The following is a 17,853-nucleotide window of genomic DNA, read 5'->3' on the forward strand; positions in this document are numbered from 1 at the left end:
TGAGACCTGAACCCAAAGTCACAACAGTGAGGACCTGCTTCCTGCTTACTTTCTCTGTGTCCTAATTACACCATCTAATTGACTCCTATGCAGACCCAGAGATGGATGCTGTATGACTCTATTCCTGTGGAGATGTGAACAAACATCTACTCACCCCAGAAAGGTGATCGATGAGAAACCAAAGTGTGGATGCCACTAAAGTCCAACTTGGTGAACCAGTGAGTTTTACTGGATTACAGGAGTATGGAAGAGGGGATCCTTACAGGAGCAGAAATGACTCAAGGATAGCTGCATCCCTAAAGCTTCCCAGGCATGAGTGATGGCTCATTAAAGCTGGGTTCCTGGAGTACACAGCACAATCTTCCAGGGCGGTCAGCTGAACTGATTGCATCTCAGAAGTCTTTATAGCTTACATATGCTTGGGGAATAAGGGACCTAGTGAATCTGGTCTATTTCAGGAACTTCCTGAAGCCTCTATGTTGTACACTTCCTGAGCTGAGCGGGTTTCCCTGCAGGGTAGATGTCCCACCTCCCTTTAGAGCATCCTGAGTCTTCTAGAGCTTCCTTCCCCTAAGGAGAAATGCGCTCTGCAGCGATGGTTTCACGAACCTGATCACCTCTTCATTCAGTCAAGGGGAACAACCAAGCCTGGCTCTCCCACAGTTATTTTTGAACGTATTAGCTTGTGAGACTCACTTCTCTTCTTGCCAGTAGGTGTGCACCAGAGTCTTGAACTCAGGTCATCAGGCTTGGCAATGAGTGCCTTCACCTGCTGAGCTATCACACACACACACACACACACACACACACACACACATTTTCATCATGTCCACCCCCACTACTTCTTTCAACTCCCCTCAGCCCCAACCCACCCTTCCTTTCAACTTCATCTTATTTTTAAATATCTCACTGAGTCAAATCAGTGCTGCCCAATTGCACCTGGGTTTAGGACCACCCCCTGGAGCATATACAACCCACCAGTGGCCACACACACACGAAAAATAAGTCCCCTCCCCCAGCAGCCACCCAGGTGACTGCAGCTACAGTGGGTTCAGAAATGGAACAGCCATGTCATGTCATGTCCAGAGAACAGGATTCACGGCCCTCCTCCCCATCCTCCAAGAGAGGTGCTCCCTGAACCGTGGGACGGGACCTGGGAGGGCTTGCTCTGGATACCTCGTTGAGGGCTGAGCATCTGTCTGCTTCTTCTTGTCACTTTGCCCAATTGTGGGTGTTAGAGCAGACCACACCAGACCAAACAGTTCCAAAGGGGAGGGGTTTATTCAGGGCAGAGGGCAAAGGTGGGGAGAGAAACGGGAGAAGATGGTGGAGAAAGAGGAGAGAGGAGAGAAGTGGAGGCCAGCCATGACCACGTGGAGAGAGGGGGAAGGGAAGGGAGGAAGGGCGAGGAGAAGCTAGAGGCAAGAGAGTAAGAACGTAAGAGAGTAAGAGAGAGAGGAGGCAAGCAGCCCCTTTTATAGTGGCCACGCCTACCTGGCTGTTGCCAGGTAACTGTGGAGGTGGAGTTTAGACAGATTACTAACAGTGGGTCTCTGTATTGACTGTTGTCCACTTCAAAAAGAAGCTTTCTCCAACCAAGGCTGAGAGCAGCCCAGATCTACGAGGCTCGCTATCGTTATTCAGAGAGGTTTTGCGATTTACCCAAAGTCATACAGCTTGTAAGAGCTGAAATTCAAGCCCAACTCTTAAGGCCCAATCCAAGGAAACAGTCCTGAGACTGGCACTTCCTTCTCTGAGACCTGAGTCCTCGCTACCACCCCGCCACCAACCCCTATGTGATCGGACCAGATGCTGGCTTGAAACCAGAAGTGGAACAACGAAGGCTCCTCTGTGCTCTGGCAGGATGTATCAGGAAGGGGAGGGCACACGGGAAAGGCAATGGATGAATGCAGTGGCAAAATAGACTTCTTCGCCCATGCCTCAGTTTCCCTCTCTGTACCTATTGCCTGGCAGCCATGTGTAGTCAGCTAGATAATGCCGGATACTGCACACATCCAGGAGCACAGCAAGCACTCACACTCAGTAAGTGCTCTCCTCGACTCAGCTCAGGAATTATACAACATAGAGGCTTTAGGAAGTTCCTGAAATGGACCAGATTCACTAGGTGATTCTTAGTTGCCAACTTGACTACATCTGCAATGAACTACAATCCAGAAATGTAAGGCACGCCGGTCACCCAGATCCTGAGGAAGTGGTCATGAAGAGTTTAGGTCCGGGCAAGGTAGTACACACCTTTAATCCCAGCAGACTGAGGCTAGGAGATCTCTGAGTTCAAGGACAGCCTGGGACAGAGCAAGTTCCAGATCCAGGTGTGGTGGTGAACACCTTTAATCTGGGCCACGCCTTCTGCTGGAGACCTACATAAGGACAGTGGAAGAAGGAAGTGTTTGTTCTTTTCCTGTCAGGACATCTGTTGGAATCTACTTCTATAGAAGAAGACCAGCTGAAACAACTAACCTCGTGGGACTGGACTTCCCATTCACAGCTGACCAGTGATGGGTTAGTTACACTGTAGACTATAAGTCATTCCGATACTCTCCCTTAATGTATAAGATTTTATGTGAGTACACTGTTGCTGTCTTCAGACACACCAGAAGAGGACTTCGGATCTCATTACAGATAGTTGTGAGCAACCATGTGGTTGCTGGGATTTGAACTCAGGACCTCTGGAAGAGCAGTCAGTGCTCTTAACCGCTGAGCCATCTCTCCAGCCCTACCCATAATAGATAGAGACATCCCATAAGTTCTGTGACTCTAGAGAACCCTGACTAACACAACCCCAATATTTATAGATTTAATCTAACATCACGGATTCTCAGAAGACTCCACGTACTGGGGGAAGAGTGCTGGTCAGAGTAGGGATGGTGAAGGGAGGCAGACGGACAGACAGAGGGACAGACGACTGTCTAACAGGCCTGGGCGCTGTTGCCCTTTATTGGTTTTACATACTCGTTAGTTTGCAAACACTTTCAGGAGCATGTAAGTGTGAAATTGGAAAGTCACGGCAGGACCGCCACGAGCCACTGCCTCCGGTGATATAAAGGGGAAGAGGGGTGAGAAGGAGGGCCAGGGAGAGAAAGAAGAAAGGGAAGAGGTCAGGGGAGGGGACAAACAAGAAAGTTCAACAGAAAACAAAAAGATGCCTACCCCCTTCGGAACAAACTGATTTTAAAGTTCAAAGATGGGTTGCCCATCGCCAAATACATGGTCACTGGCTTTAAATGTGGTCCACACTCACTCAAGCCTACGTGCAAGCTCACCTTCCCCTGATCCAACAGAGGACCTGAGAACACCAGCCTTTCGTGGAGAAGTCAACAGAAGCCATTTGAGAGATCTCAGTCAATAAGGCGTGTGGTCCTTGGGGTGGTGATGGTTTGACCCACAGGATCAAGCCAGTCAAAATCCCAGCAGGGAGTGAGGAGGGGCCCCAGGATCCACCCCTGTCACAGCCATTAGACACTTGAAGATGTAGAGAAAGGAAGAGCCACTGTCCTCTGGGGATATGGCCGCTGCTGGTAAACCTGGCTGCCTTGGGATGGTCACACACTTATGCACACAGGGGTAGGGCTAACGGGCTCAGGCCACTAATAGCAATTTAAAAAATGATAACAGGAAGCAGGGAGGGAGGTAGTTGTTAGTAATCTGTTAAACTCCACCTCCACAGTCACCTGGAAATAGCCAGGTAGGCTCCTCCCCACAGTTACCTGGCAACAGGTAAGTAACCCTGCCCACTATAAAAGGGGCTGTTTGGCCCCCTCCTCTCTCTCTTGGCTCCTCGACCCAGCACCTGTAGGTTGTCCTCTCCCTCCCCCCTTCCCTTCCCCCTCTCTCCACGTGGTCATGGCCGGCCTCTACCCTCTCTACTCTTCTCTCTCTCTCTTCCTGCTCTCCCACCCTCTTAATAAACCTCCCCTCGTGGAACCGTCTAGTCTGCTGTGATCTGTACAAGCCGTGCGTGGAAATCCTTTTAGTAGTGGGGTGACATGATCACTATACAGTGTGTTTCAAAGGATAAAAAAATAATATTTGAGCCTGGCAGTGGTGGCGCACGCCTTTAATCCCAGTACTTGGGAGGCAGAGGCAGGCGGATTTCTGAGTTCGAGGCCAGCCTCGTCTACAGAGTGAGTTCCAGGACAGCCAGGGCTACACAGAGAAATGCTGTCTTGAAAAACCAAAAAAAAAAAAAAAGATAATGACAGTTTGTTTTTCTATTTTTTGATTTTTCGAGACAGGGTTTCCTGTCTGCCCTAGAACTTACTCCTTCAACCAGGCTGGCCTTGAACTCACAGAGACCCCACTTGCTTCTGCATCCTTCAAGTGCTGGGATGAAAAGTGTGCACCATTGCCCGGCTGATAGTTTTTATTTCGAATAGAAGAGAATAATTATCTCAGAATGATTTCACGAGACCAAAGATGACTAGGGCAAAGGTCCCTGTCCTGTTCCGATGATGGGGAGGCTCTCCAGAGCCGCCTTTGGCGAAGTCTCTACTCCAATTACTGTGGAAACAACCAGCCTGTGCTGAGATGTCACCATGGTCCCAAACCCCACTCTCCCAGTGGTAAATCAGCTCTGGGGACATGGCTGCCATCGGTGCTTATCTCCATTAGATAGAAGCCAGAAATAAGTAACGGAGAGGAGTTATTCACAGCTAAAACCAGAAAATGCCCCGGCATGTCAGGTGGAGGGCATGCTATCGGTAAAGCGTGTTCGAACCCCAAGTAAACATGCAGAGGCTGCTGAGCAGCTGAGCGGCTGAGCCAGGCTTACGAGCTGAGCGCCTATCCACCTTCCCACTGCAGGGGAGAGGCAAAGAGGAAGCCACAGGGGCTGCACCAAGGCAGATGTAGAATGGGATAAGCACTGTGCTGTCCGGCAGACCTGGTACCTGTAGGTCCTCAAATGGCCATCCCTCCCACATCCTAGGGGTGGTACCGCCTGGAACTAGCCATCTGACCTTGGGTGGTTAGCGTAGCTGAGCTTCCGTCGCTGCCATGAATGGGTGAAAGTAAATTTGGAACGGCAAGCAAACGGTTTCCCTGTAGGCACACAAAACCAATCAGAGGGCCTTGGGGATGGGTCACAGTTGGGAGGATCACCTAGTGTGTTCAAAGCCCTGGGCTAGGTCCCCCTCAGCACGTAATAAGCCTGCTGTGGAGGTGCGTGCCTGCAATTACAGCACTTGGGGGTAAAGGCAGGAGGATCGGAAATTTGCAGTGTCAGCCTACGCCCCGGGGTACATGGGCAGTACAGAGTGGACTCAGAGGGTTATTTAAGAGAGAGGACAAGAACGGAGGAGGGGAGGGGGGAAGAGAACCAACTCTACAGCTGTTCTCTGACCTGCGCATGCACCTCACGGCATTCACACATATACAATAAAATTGCTTACTTACTTAATATATTAATAATAATAATGGAGGTTACCCTCCCAGCTGTGTCTAAACAATACCCTCTCACCTCTGTCACCAGGCAACCATGCCGATGAAGAGACACTAATGCTCATGTCATGTGACTTCACGACTGCCAGCTTTACTCTCATGGCTTCTGGGTGCCAAAGGCTGCTCCCTTCTGATGAAGGCTGGACTGATATCCAGGCTGGAAGCAGACAGATGTCAGCCAGTGGTGGGACAGTCGCTGTGTTCAGCCTGAGGCAAGAGAGCATGGGCGGAGATCTTGGCCACCCGGACTTCGCGTGGTGTGAAGCACACACACAGCACTTCCCAAGCCATGCGCTTAGCAAGCTGGGACCCCACCAGCATCAAGTGGAATGCAGAACCCACTCCAAACAAAGCCACTGTGGTCACATTGACACAGGGTTCCCTAGACACCCTTCCTGACTCCCCTTGGGACCATAAACATCCCACGGTGAGCAATTCTAGGCTAGCCTGGTACGGGGCACATGCGCAGTAAGGCAGATTCCTCTTTAAACTTTTAGGGAGACCCGCCCATTAAGCACCTTCTGCCGATGCTCCGTTAGGTGAGCACGAGGTGAAAGTCAGACGCTGCACTGCTATTCTAGTTCACAGCAATTTTCTGTCGCCGCGATGAAGCCTGTAAGCCAAAAGCAGCTTGAGGCGGAAGGGGTTCATTTGGCCTACACAGGGTGATCAAGGCCCGTCGCTGAGGGAAGTCAAGGCAGGAACTGAAGCAAAGGCCATGGAAGATCGCTGCTTACTGGATGCGGTTTGCTCGGTCTTTCTTTTACCACCCAGGCCAACCTGCCAGGAGATGGCAACACCCACTAGGAGCTGGGCCCGCATTGATCATGAATCCAGAAAACAGCCCTACAGACGTGCCCATAGACCAGCCTGACAGAGACATCTTCTTGGGTGATGCTGCTCTTCCCCAGATGAGCCCAGCTTGTGTGGAGGTAATGAAAAACCCTAAGCAGTACTGCGAGGGTGTGCCCAGAGAACAAAGCCAAGCCTGTCAGTCAGAGGAGAAAAACATGCTCGGAACACAGGTAATATGTCATTCCATGCAGGGGCTTGTTAACTGGTGGCTGCTTCTGCCTGTGGCATCTGTCCGCTCACTCTCTAGCTGCATTGCTGAGTCCTGGGGACCCACAACACTGCTTTCAGCAGGCTTTTACCCACTTTAACCCTTCGTCTGCCTGGAGCACTTGGAGGGGTTGCTGAGAGACGGGGATCACCACCGCCCCACTGAAAAACAGAGCACCCTTCCTGAGTCTCCCCCTCTGAGAAACCAAAGAGAGAACCTTCTGGCTTCTTGTTACTGCTCTTCCCTGAGTAAGGTGACGTTTGTTATTTTATAGCTTGGTATCTTTTGGAAGACCCAGCGACAGCGAAGACAGAGAAACGGATTGAGATCTGGCACCTGTGCCGCCTTTTTTTCTCACCCAGCTTCTTAAATACATGCATTTAAATAGTCTTAGTAACCAGTTATGAGAGAGAGAGAGAGAGAGAGAGAGAGAGAGAGAGAGAGAGAGAGAGAACAAACTCTCTAAAGCAGTTGCATCCCTGCTGGCAACAACGTGTCCAGACTGAGTGGTCCCTCTGCGTTCTTTCATTCCACCCAGCGCCTGCTCAAAGAGCAGAAAGGTGGTTATTACCCTCAGCAAGGCTGGAGTCTAACACAGAGAGCAGGAGCATCCCCCACTTCTGCCCCGAGACAGCCAGCCTAAGCAGGGCACTAGACAGAACTGAACAGAGAATCTGAAGCAGGGGAGTAAGAACTAGTAAGTCCTTGCCGGGCGGTGATGGCGCAGGCCTTTAATCCCAACACTTGGGAGGCAGAGGCAGGTGGATCTCTGAGTTCGAGGCCAGCCTGGTCTACAGAGTAAGTTCCAGGATAGCCAGGGCTACACAGAGAAACCATGTCTCAAAAAACAAAACAAACAAACAAAAAAAGACACCAAAACAAACAAACAAACAAACAAAAAAAGAACTAGTAAGTCCTTCTATTCTCCCTCCCCTCCCAGGGAGAACGAGGCCACAGAAGGCAATGACATCAGGGAGCATCCGGGTGTAGGATGTCCAGCTCTCCATACGGTTTTAGAAACCAGTTCGGTGGTTCCTGCCTCCTCCCCCCATGGAGGTGATAAGAAAGGCAGAGAGGGGGTGGACCAGGCAAACACTGGCCCCATTCCCTTCCAAAGGCTCTCCTGTTGCCTGTTGCATAAAGTGGGTCCTGAAAATGGTAACATTGCACAGGCCATTCCTTTTCAGACTATCTGCCCCTGGGTGCTTCACGTGCTCGGGGAGGCACTCTGGCCTGGGCAGCAGGGCTGTGACCCAAGCAAACGAGTGTCCCCACTTCCTGCATTTGCTCTCAGTGCTTTTGTATCAGTGGTGAACGCAGATTCAAAAAGCAGCTCACAGGCTGGAGAGATGGCTCGCAGGGTAAAGTGCTTCCCGAAAAGCGTGGGGAACGGATGATTGTAAAAGCCAAGCGCTGTGCAGAGCACCTGTAATCCCAGCCCTGGGAGGAAAGAGACAACAGGATCCCTGGAGCCCACTGGCCAGCCAGTTTAGCCAAACCAGGTCAGCTAGAGACTCTCAAAAAGAAGGTGGGGAGACAACTGAAGAGGCCACTCAATGCCAGCCTCAGGTCTCCACATACATGCATGCCTACATACATGTGTGCCCACACATGTTTATCTATATCCATATCCGTATGCACATGCTTGTGTGCACCCACGTGCGCACGCATGCACAGACACACACACACAAACACACCAACTTGCACTGGAAAGGGGGTCACTCTAGTCTCTGCCAAACACCCAAGGGGAAAAAAACACAATGAAGTGTACAATCAACAGAGAAACAATATTGGCTCCCCCAAATAACCGGAGCAACAGAAAACAATATTCAGAGTAATTGTTGACTAAGACCTCTCACAGAGAAAGAAAGATCTCTGCTTGTCTTTGAAGACTAATGAGGCCAAGACACTCATAAAATTTACTGGGAACTTACACTATGCATGAGAATACGATAAAGTCACATAGCTGGACTTACAGTAACAGAGCAAGAGCCACAGCTCCCAAACTGCTTCTCTAGGAGGCTTTTAGATCCTTGGTTTGGCTGGTGTTGAATACCACTTCAATTTCAGGAAATTCGCCTTCCACTGATGAAAAACAAAAAACCTGGGGCTGGAGAGATGGCTCAGTGGTTAAGAGCACTGACTGCTCTTCCAGAGGTCCTGAGTTCAAATCCCAGCAACCACATGGTGGCTCACAACCATCTGTAATGAGATTTGATGCCCTCTTGTGGTGTGTCTGAAGACAGCTACAGTGTACTCATAAATAAAATAAATAAATCTTTAAAAAAAAGAAAAAAAGAAAAAGAAAAACAAAAAACCCCGCCACACAAAATTCTCCACCAGGAGAATAGAACCGCCTCTATCCTAGAACTGTCAGCATAAATAAACAACTTGTCCAAAGTAACATTGATAGGCGAGCCCACGCTATAGGAAACGTGTTCAAATAAGGAGAGTCTATTGAGCCACCAGCACCGACCACACAGATGATGACGGCATGTGTCTGTGACTCTTTAGTTGACAGGGCAGTTTCATAATGACAGGAAGTGACCATCTGTGTATGTGTTAGGGTCAGAGGTCAATCTCGGGTGTCCTTCCTCAGCACCGTCATGTTGGAGGGTTGATGCATGCCGTGGTGTACAGACGGGTCAGAGGTCAGACCTCTCCTTCTATCACGTGGGTCCTGGAGATCCAATTCAAACTGCCAAGGATGGCGGCAAGCATTTTTACCCACTGAGCCATCTTGCTGGATGTCCACCTTGTTTGGCTCTTGTGGTTTTAAGATAGTCTCACTGGGAACTAGCTACCAGGTTGACCTCAAACTGAGAGACCCACCTGCTTCCTGGTACTGAGGTTAAAGGCGTGTACCTAGCCCATCATGTCTTTTGAGGCAGGGTCTCTTGCTTGGTCTGGAACTGAATAGGCTAAGCTGGCTGGCCAGGAAGCCCCAGGGATCCTCCTGCCTCTGGCTCCTCGGCGCTGGGGTTACAAGCACAAACCACTACACTTTTCTTTCCTTTGATATGGATTCCAGGGAACAAATGATTGCATGACACCAGCTGACTCTGTGGTGGGGAATCTAAAAAGAATTTTGGGGGAAGCACTCCTGCCCTGTGCTCTACACTGAAGAACTGGGGGATTCTGGGAGCCTTTCAACATCGCACCAGCATATCTTTGGCTTCTGCACAAACTCCTGGCCCCGTGATCAATGGAAGAGAAACCTAAAATAAATTTCGATCACTCAGCAAGCCAATCGACCCAACAGACTTCACTAAGGCTTTCTCTTTGAAAGCCTATTACTCACAAAAACCTATATTTTTTAAACTATTTTTACAATTTACACTCACCTCTCAGAACCCTGAAGGTGTCTTCAGCTAATGGTGTTATAGAAAGCCCACCTAGCTGCTTGAAATGGCTGCAGATTCACCGTGAATTTAAAGCAGTTTAGGCTCTTAAGAAGTAAGGATAGATTCCAAATTACCAAATGAGAAGCAAAATTCTTTTTGTTTTTTGAGACAGGGTTTCTCTGTGTAGCCCTGGCTGTCCTGGAACTCACTCTGTAGATCAGGCTGGCCTCGAACTCAGAAATCCGCCTGTCTCTGCCTCCCAAGTGCTGGGATTAAAGGTGTGTGCCACCACTGCCTGGCAAGAAGCAAAATTCTTAAGTAAAGGGATTATCTGCTAAAAATTAAAAAAACAAAACAAATGTTCAAGAAAAAAATGAGAAACCGAAAATATTGTAAAAAGAATCTAGCCCTCTCCAATTAGCTTAAGAGAGAAATGGAGTCAATCTTATCAACAAATGCCGTTTTACAAAGAAAAAGAATAAAAGCCATGCAGTCCTGCACAGGGGACTCACAGATAAGGATCTGGGGTCTTCCGTGGCCCTAGTTACAAGTTTAGAGAGTTCAATCACAGGTAGTGGTTAGACTACCATTAAATATGAGTCTTCAGTGGAAAGCATACGCTCTTTGGTGATGGCTATGGAAACTTGTATGAAGTTGTCAGTATAGGGGAGTCGGCACACAGACAGGACGTGTGGCACCCAGCAGAACTATGACACTATGGATTTGTGGCCAGCTAACACCCGAAGACACCCTGAGGTGTGTCTTCTGAGCTGCCTGGGGACGGCTGGATTTGAGTTCACCTGCTGTCACTAGGCTGAAGGCCAGCCTCCATCTGCTTCCCCTTGAAGCCTCAGCCCCTCACTGAAGGACCTCTGTCCATCCATGGAGCCCTACACAAGCTGCAGATGAACACCTCCAGGATGACTACGAAACTCGAGTGTTCTAGGATCTAGAATGTTTTCAAGGCTGTATCTCAAGTCCCCATCTGGTCTCACTGTCACGAATGAGGTTTCTTAGGGCACTGGGAAAGCAGTGCAGGTCAAAGCCATGTGTGAGCATGGCCTTGGGTGACCTCTCAAGTGACAGAAGGCAGAGGTGCCTGCATCCCAGTCCTCGGAGTTACTTCACCAAAGTACAATGTGGCAACCAGGCACAGTGGACTGGAACGAACCCAGCTTGCTACTACCCCACCCCAAGTACATCTAAACGGGTTCCATTGTGGGAGCTCCCAGAAGGGGTCCACTGTGGTGAGCATGGGAGAGCGGGGGCCCACTGTGGTGAGCATGGGAGGGCGGGGTCCACCGTGGTGAGCATGGGAGGGCGGGGTCCACCGTGGTGAGCATGGGAGGGCGGGGCCCACCGTGGTGAGCATGGGAGGGCGGGGTCCACCGTGGTGAGCATGTAACAGTGGGGCTGACTGCAGTGAGCATGGAAAAGTGGGGTTCACTTTAAAGATGTGGTGATCCCTACAGTACCTATGGTGAGAGTGGGGTGGAGGAAGGCAGAAGGCAGAGAAAAAACAGACCACTTGGCAACTTAATTAATAAACATCACCGTTTATCCTGTTTTCTTAAAAATCCCACGGGAGGGTGGCTATAAATAAACAGTAGCTGTACAGTCTTCCGTGGAGGCTTTCCACACCAAGAGGCGACACGGATGGAGTCCAAGGGGCTAAGAACACAAGGCATGGACAGCCTACTGATGGTGACAATCGCTCTGATCCACTTCTTCACCGTGGCAATGGGGCAGCTAAAGCATAAGGAATCCCCTGCCAGCCACACGAGTCAGGTCTCCGACAGCAGGCCAGGGAGGAAGAGGGCCGCGACAGGTGGCTTCGCTGGGGCTGGAGCAGCACAGACTTGGTGGCTGCAGCTTGACAGAGCTCCCCTTGTCACTATCGTGGGACAAACCTCAGGGGAGGCTGGGGTTCTGTGGTATCGAACAGCTCAGTACCGCAGTGGGTCCAGCTACAAGACTGAGGCTGTACAGAATGGTCATGGCCACCCTGCCATCCCAGCTATGGGGAAGAGCGAACCCACACCACAGTGGGGCACTGGTAGATACTTGGAGCCATTGGAATCGAGAGAGAGAGGGATTACAGATGGAAACCTCTGAAATTTCCACTTCCTCCACCCTGCTAGGAACATGCCGAGCCCGTGCCCCAGCCCATCCGTTGGCTGCAGTGTCCAGGGTGAGGACACTCAGTCAGCGGGGTAGAAGCCCAAGGCAGATGGGATGTTCTAGATCATCTATTTCTCTGAGAAAGCAGAGCCAGGAGAATCCTGCCCCAGGCTTCTGGGCACACACAATCCACCCATCAGATTCAGGCGGGAAAGGACGCCCGCTGCTCTTCAAAGACCCAAAGACAATTGTTAAAATGAGCTTCCCTTCAAACTCAAAGGAGGTCTGAAAAAGGACTGAGTATAAACAAGACAAGAGAGGAATTCAAGGAAGGTGGATGAGCCCCAATACTCCGAAAGCAAGAGTCTCTGGTGACTGAGGTCTGGAAGAGGCCGAGGCAGGAAAGAGCGGTACAGAGATGGAAGTGGCGGCCAAGTGAGTGCCCTGAAGACTCCACAGTGTTCTCCATGTCCCAGGCCAAGGAGCTAGTCCCGGTAAGTTAAGAATTTTCTATTAAGAAGAAAACAAAACAAAAATAAAAACCACTCCAGAAAAAGGGTCAGGGGAAGAGGAAGCACGGAGAAAGTCAAGCCGCTGACCGCCGGCGGATCACGAAGAGCCCACGCTGCAGCTGGCCCAGGTAGATCCGCATCTTGGTGCTGTCGCTGGTCTTCCTCACCCAGATCTGTGGGGACAAGACCAGGGAAGGTGAGAGAGGCAACTCCTGCACAGCTTGGGTGTGGGCCGTGTCTGCCTGAAGAGGACATCCGAGCACCCGGCTCTAGAGGCAGCCCCCGGAGTCTGACCACTGTGGAGGAGCAACCTGTGCCCATGCTTCTAATAGTGTCAGCGCCATGTCTGCCTCAGCCATCAGGACTCCAGACTTAGCGATGATATTTTCCAACACCCAAAAGATATCATTCAGGAGCAACAGCTTTTCAAAGCAATTTAAAAATATTTTCCTTGCTCCAAGGAAATTCCCTCACTTAGCCTTCCAATGGTCCCTTTGCCTCAACAGCTCCTTGGCCCCTATGGGGTGCACTTGGGGTGATTCATTCACAGTTACCTCTCCTTCTCACTGGCTTTCCATGGCTTGAGAAATTAAATGGCCTAAAGCAAGGTTTGTGGCAAGCCGAGCCCTCACAGGGCTCTGCAGAGAGGGTTCTGCTCTCCCCTCAGGCTTCAGGCTGGCCTTTTCCTTCCAGTCTCCCCCTTTTCTTGAGAGTAATAAGTGACCGGAGAATATAAGGAGAGCACACAGCTTAAACTGGAACAAGCTGAAGGCCCCAGTAAAGCTGAGCCTCCTGCTGGACCACTTAAAACAGAAAACTGACCTAAGTGGACCCACCCACTGGCCCACCAGCCAAATGTGCCCACAAAGGCAAAGCAGCTCCAGAGTATGTGGCAATGGGTCTGAACACGGGCTGGAGCACTCCCAAGGATTGTGGCTGCCCCTCCATCACCAGGTGCAGAGCTGTGACTCCCCCCCCCCCAGGCTCTGTCTCTTTGGGAGCCCCTCGTCACCATTGGGTCACTGGACCACACTGACAGCCTATGACAGAATGTGATAGTCTTCACATCAGGCCCCACAGAGGCCTGTGTGCTCTGCAGAGCAGCCCAGCACACAATGACAGGCCCTCTTGGCAGGGGAGCACTACGTCTCTCTGGTGGACCCCGGCAGGTTCTGGCTCAGAGGCAACTCTCATAGACAGCCTAGGAAAGACACTCCTCCATCCGAGGCCGTCTCCAACTTCCTAGCAAGCTATCATTTTGCAAACTGGTCGCATTTGAGAGCATTTTGGATTCAGGAAGCTGAGAATTCCGGCGGCTTAAGTTATTTCATAATCCAGTTTCATTAGATTTGCTGTGCACGGGCACAAACCGCTAACAGAGGAGAGACACATAAAAATCAATTTCTCTGCAGACATTTGCGACTGATAAAAAAAAAAAAAAAAATCAAGCCAATGCAGCCATCCAAGTTTCAGACTTTTTAAAACTTGTAATGGTGTAGGTGAGACACTGCCGACATCTTCCTAATGAAGGGCTAGCAGGAGCCTCAGGGCAGTCCGAGTATCCTCAGGTAGCACACAGCAGCCTTGCGTGCAGAGTGGCCTGGCAGCTCGGCGTTCAGAGGCACAGCAAAGCATGTTAGACTGGAAGAACAGCCAGGAATGGCCGGCCAGTGACACCAGCACCCATTTACTGAGCACTTCCTGGTGGAGGGCCTCGTGCCCAGTGACCCACTAGTCCTCACAGACAAGTCGGTTGGGATGTAGGAAAGTATGCAGCCACTAGGGGGCAGCAGAGTGCTTACTCGCCTTTTGCTCTCTGGGCCCAGAGCATAGATAGCTGCAGGGCCTGGCTCAGGCCAGCACGGAGGGAGGCTCTGAGGGAGGCTCTGAGGGTGCTGCTGACAGTTTTCACCCCCAGAGCTGACCACACCTCCCCACCAACAGGAGACAGGACTCTACTGCACTTCTGGGGTGGGGCTTTTTGTCACGTCCGTTGTACTTCCAACACCTCTCAGGACACCTACCTCATTGGCTCCCACTGAGCTGATCACGCAGCTCAGTTTCTGGTTGTCCTTAGACTCCAGGTAGATGGCCTGGCTCTTGTGGTACCTGCCAGAATCAGGACACAAACAAAAATATCAGGACAGAGGGAAGGGCGGGAAAACAAATACCACAGTGACAGAAACCGTCACTCCAGGAGTCTCAGCAACACGCGACCGAGCACTTTGGAAGACAGACAGACAGGCAGGCAGGCAGGCAGGCTGGCTTCCACCTTGACACTGGTGTCATCAATCACTGTTTCTTTGAAACAGGGTCCCTCACTCAACCTGGACTCTCTGATTCTGCTAGACCCACTGGCAGCAGGGAACCCCCAGGGAGGCTCTGCCGCAGCCTCCTTGGCACCCAGTACCACAATGACAAAAACGTGCCATCATGCCTCGCCTTTTGCATGGGTGCTCCGGATGCAAACCCAGGTCCTCATGCTCATGTGTCCTGACCATGAGTCTTCCCAGCTTCAATAAGCACGTGTCTATGCAGAAAGGTACAGAAAGCTCCCTTCTGAGCCGGGTAATGGAGACAATCCGGACAGGGAACACAGAACCATGAGGTAGGTCCAAAGGAGGGATGTAGAGCGGAGAAAAAGCAACTGAATTCTACATACTACCAAAAATCCTATTATCATAATAAAATTAACTCCATTCCCCAAAGCCTGACCCACCCCACAGCTCTAGAGTCTCAAGGGACCACACTGTCACTGGAAACAGGCCCCGCATTCAGGTGACAGCTAGAAGGTTCAATCTACTCAGTGAGGAGTCACTCCATCTCTGGGCACATTGGCAGCTCCAGATTTAAAGGTGGGCAAGGAGAGGAAAGGTAGAGAGTGGGAGAGAGGAAGAGAGAAAGTGTACACATACACACACATACATACACACACACACACACACACACACACACACACACTGTACCGCCTTCAGCTAGCTATCTCAGCTCTCTCCAGAATGTCTTCTGTGAGGGGTCATTAGTCTACGTCAAAGCATCAGGCAAACTGACAGCACAAACTAAATGACAAGGAAAGCAGGGGACCGAGGCGAAGGCGGGATGCAGCTAGACAAGGCCAGGATAGAGCCCTAACCCGCACTGTCCTACTGACATCATTAAAGCCCTGAGGAAACACCCTTTGTACCCCACCTCTAGAAAGACATCAGGACTCAGAAGCTCTATCGGTGGGAGCTGTGTCTACAAAAGGGAGCACAGAGGAAGCTTCCAGAGACAAAGGAATAAAAGCAGAGCACGGGGCCTGATGGCAGGGTTTCGGGGGAGGGCGCTGACAGGCTAGTTCTGGGCAGGCCTGAGGCAGGGCTTCCCAAGCCCCCTGCAATAAAGAACAGGGGGGACAGGGCCAGCTGCCATCACCTCCACAGGACTGACTCTGGACTCAAAGGGGAGAGTACTAGACCAAGAAAGAAAATGGCATCCCAAAATGTGTGTAACAGCACAAGAACAACTTCAAAATTCAGCAAAGAGGAGAATGTTTGGGTTACACAAATGTATGGGTGTCTTTTGAATCAGTTCTGCTCACATGCGGAATACTTGAGTTCTGACACTGCAGACATCTGTGCTGAGAGAGCCAGACGCCAGCGGCGTGCCTCCCTCTTTTTAGAAAGAAAAAAAGGAGGAAGGAGGCAGATAGATAGATAGCTGGATAGATAGATATAGATTTTACTATATTTTCCTCCTCAAGATATTTCATAGTCTCAGGACCAAGTCCAGAAAGTCGGAGCGTGGAGGCCACAGTTACAAAATGAATGCCATCTGAAATATCACATTGGCTGGAAAATGCACAGATCCATAGAACCGTTAGCCATCAATCTCACCGTTCCCGAAGGCCATTCTTACACGAGGGCCTGATCTTTAAAGGTTATTTGGTTTTCATTATTACAAACATTTTTTTTTTAATCTCACTTTGCCCCTAGTGTTAAGCAGCTAGGGCCTGCCACCTAGTGGTGGCAGTAACAAGCAACAAGCAAAGCCAAGACAGGAACACCCACAGCAGTCTGCATGGACGGGTCCACAGCTCGGATTCGGACAACAGGGGAAAAATTATCTGCATTAACATGAGCCTCGGAAAGTCAGCCCCACTGCCAAAGTGACACTAACACTGGGAATCTGACCCTTAACTAACAGAGCATATTTACACAACATCTGCACCATAGTTGATATAAGATGACATGTGAGAGTCAGAGAGAGAGAGAGAGAGAGAGAGAGAGCGAGAGAGCACAAGCACTCGTGCCATGTCCCATGTGGGAAGTCAGAGGGACAGCTTGCTCAAGCACCGCCCCCTCAGCAGCCCCAGAACTGGTCCTTATGTACACACTGCAGTTTGATGCAGATAAGAGAGCGTTGTGCTTTGGGCTTCTGAGGTCCTGGGACCGCCATGGCAGTGAGGGGTGACTAGACATGACAGGAAAGGAGCCAGCCTGGGATTGCCATCAACTCGCAAGGCCACACCACCACTAACTCGTCAACTTCTGGCTAAATAAAACGCTGAAACAGGAGCGATCGCCAGGCTGTTATAAACAGTGACAGCAGAAGCTTGAGTGAGCCACGCCTCCTCCATACAGCCAGGTCCACGTCCACGCCTGACTGCACAGGAACGGGACCAGCAGCCCTGAAGGATGGCAGGAGTGAGGTGCTACCTGGGATGCCTAACCAGTGTTTGTTGAATGAATAAACGTATGAGCTTCTCCATTGTCTCCAATGAAAGTCCCAGACAACCGGATCGGCTCAGCTACGTGTTTTAGGATATAACCTCCCATCTACACTTCCTGGAACACCGTGAAAGTGACAAGAATGTCTAAGAAAAGGTTACTGCTGTCAAGTGAAGAGCATCTACCCTATGAGAACCCTGCAGCATTGAGAAGAGCACCCACTCAGCTCAGGCAGCAGAGCCCTCCTCTAGCCTGGTTAGATCACAAGATCCTTTCCTCCTGTCACCTTCAACACAGAAGAGGGGGTAGAGGAGGACATATACCCTGTCATGGCTAGCTGGGGACAGCAGCACGGTGCAGAAAGCACCAGGGGACACTCGGAGAAACCCTGCCCTCAGTGACCTCACAGAGGCACCCACAGAGGCCCTCGGTCTTCAAGAAGAATCTCACTCAAGACTCGAGTCTGGGCCAGAGGCCCAGCACATGGGTTTGATCCTCTGCATCACCCAAAGAAATTAAACTAATAAACAAAGTGGTAAGCTGAGAAAACACCGAGACATCATGGGCTTGCCCAGCTCCAACCCTCCAACCTGCTCTCCTGAGGCCGCTGTGAGCAGCCCCCCCACAGCCCCCCCACAGCCCCCCCC

At 50.7% G+C, this 17,853-nt stretch overlaps 1 protein-coding gene across 1 annotated transcript in view; it reads right to left on the bottom strand.

Moving 5' to 3' along the window:
- Positions 1-11,400: 11,400 nt before the first annotated feature.
- The window catches only part of Suds3 (SDS3 homolog, SIN3A corepressor complex component), a 22,410-nt gene continuing 15,957 nt past the window's right edge, over positions 11,401-17,853 (bottom strand). The window contains exons 11-13 of the mRNA XM_028765428.1: positions 14,522-14,606; positions 12,585-12,670; positions 11,401-12,495 (exon numbers count right to left, since the gene is read on the bottom strand). Of these exons, the coding sequence (XP_028621261.1) occupies positions 12,471-12,495; positions 12,585-12,670; positions 14,522-14,606 (196 nt within the window). The 3' untranslated portion in view covers positions 11,401-12,470. The remainder of the gene's footprint in view (positions 12,496-12,584; positions 12,671-14,521; positions 14,607-17,853) is intronic.

The sequence above is a fragment of the Grammomys surdaster genome, unplaced genomic scaffold, assembly GCF_004785775.1.
Source record: "Grammomys surdaster isolate TR1022 unplaced genomic scaffold, NIH_TR_1.0 164, whole genome shotgun sequence".
NCBI classification, from domain to species: Eukaryota; Metazoa; Chordata; class Mammalia; order Rodentia; family Muridae; genus Grammomys; species Grammomys surdaster.